At 65.9% G+C, this 1,674-nt stretch overlaps 1 protein-coding gene across 1 annotated transcript in view; it reads left to right on the top strand.

Annotated features, from left to right (window-relative positions):
* Window positions 1-1,668, top strand: part of GNG7 (G protein subunit gamma 7) — an 83,236-nt gene extending 81,568 nt beyond the window's left edge. The window contains exon 3 of the mRNA XM_077760577.1: window positions 92-1,668. Within this exon, the coding sequence (XP_077616703.1) occupies window positions 92-217 (126 nt within the window). The 3' untranslated portion in view covers window positions 218-1,668. The remainder of the gene's footprint in view (window positions 1-91) is intronic.
* Window positions 1,669-1,674: the final 6 nt, after the last annotated feature.

The following is a 1,674-nucleotide window of genomic DNA, read 5'->3' as shown; positions in this document are numbered from 1 at the left end:
CCGGCTTGCTCCCGCCGCGGCAGCAGTGGCCGTGGCCGGGGCCGTGGCCGCCGTCTGACCTCCCCTCCCCCGTTCTTGTGTCCGCGCGCAGGTGTCCAAAGCCTCGTCGGAACTCATGAGCTACTGCGAGCAGCACGCCCGGAACGACCCCCTGCTGGTCGGAGTCCCCGCGTCCGAAAACCCCTTTAAGGACAAGAAGCCCTGTATCATCCTGTAGCGCCGTCCCCCGTGTGCTCCTGCCTCTGTCCCTCCGCCGGGGCGGCCACACTGCGCTCTCCGGTGACACCCCTCATGCCCAAAACCTCCGGTTCCGAAAGGAACGCGGGCCGCTGCCACCACGGATGGGGTGAACCGCGTCCTCTGGGTGTGGATGGATCCGCGGGCCCGCCCAGAAGACGGCGCTGGGGCCGCGGCCGCCTCCAGAAGTAGCAGAAGGTCCCAAGTGACGTGGTAGCGATTTTCGGAAACTCAGGGTTGCCGCGTGGGCAGCGGTCCAGAGCCGCGCTGCGCCCGGAGAAGCGAAGGAGGACGTGTCGCTGGCCCGGGCGCCCTGGGCAGCGGCCGTTGTCCCCCGATGGGCCGTTTGTCAAAGACTTGCCAGGTCTAGGCTGCCATGCTTTTTTTTTTCCCTTCTCCTAAGCAGAGGAAGATTGGGGGGTGGGGGGCAGGTCCTGGCGGACCTCTTTGGAAACGTGTCTCCTTTTCACTTAAACGATTGTTGCTCCACATGGCCGAGCCCAGAGCTGGGGGGCTGAGCCTGCAGCCGACCGTTGTGTAAGATGCACCCGGGATTTTAGGGGCCAGGAAGGGGGCTTTGTCTGTGACGGGCACCCTGTGTGGCTAAGTGTCACCCTGCTGTGTGGCATGCCTGTGGCCTCTGTATGGCCTGCGCCACCCCAGCTGGGCCGTGGCCCCCCGCCCTTTCCTGGGACCCCCCCCCCCATCCCAGAAACGGATTCTCCGCAGTTTGCCCTGGTCACCGTAATGGCCAGCGGCGTTCCGCCTGGTTTGAGCAGGGAAAGTCGACGTGGGCCGTGGTCACACCTGGCTCTTCCGGGTTGTTGCATTGTGTTGTGTCATTTTCCACTTTAGTGCATCGCCATGGCCATTTTGCAAACAGAAATGCAGCCTGAGGACGCCCTGCCTGGGGGGGCCGAAAGGTGTTAGGTGACCAGAAGGAGCCGCAGGGCCTGGGAGGTGAGAGGCTTCACCCAGGCGACTCCTCGCCCTTCCCTGCAGTGGTTTGTCTTTAATCCCTTGGCCTCTGGTGCCCCCTGGACAGTTCATGGCGCCGGAGGGACAGGGAGGGCTCAGTGCACAGCCGTGCCCCGGCCCCGCGCCAGGGCAGTCCTCAGACCAGGGCCTCTGCCCACCTCTGTGCTCCTGCCCCGCTCAGCCCCCTGCTAGTGCCAAGGCCCAGATCCCACCGGCGCTAGGCTTGGAGGGGTGGGGCATGCGTGCACGGGCCGGCGGGGGGCTCCCCGAGTGTGCGGGCTGTAGGCCCGACCCTGCTCCCCGGCTCCCGGCTCTCTCCGGCAGGTCCGGGAGCACCAGGGGCTTTGGGGAGCCCAGCCCCTCCACACCTGCGGTTGGATGGGGAAGCCTTGGCCACTTTTCACTGGGCAGGGAGCCAGCCTCTCTCTGTCCCCTGCAGAGCGTCAAGAGGAACACAAC

Source organism: Crocuta crocuta, unplaced genomic scaffold (genome assembly GCF_008692635.1).
Source record: "Crocuta crocuta isolate KB4526 unplaced genomic scaffold, BGI_CrCroc_1.0 scaffold443, whole genome shotgun sequence".
Taxonomy (NCBI): Eukaryota; Metazoa; Chordata; class Mammalia; order Carnivora; family Hyaenidae; genus Crocuta; species Crocuta crocuta.
The sequence above is the reverse complement of the archived record's forward strand: the minus strand, read 5'-3'. Positions and strand labels throughout refer to the sequence as shown.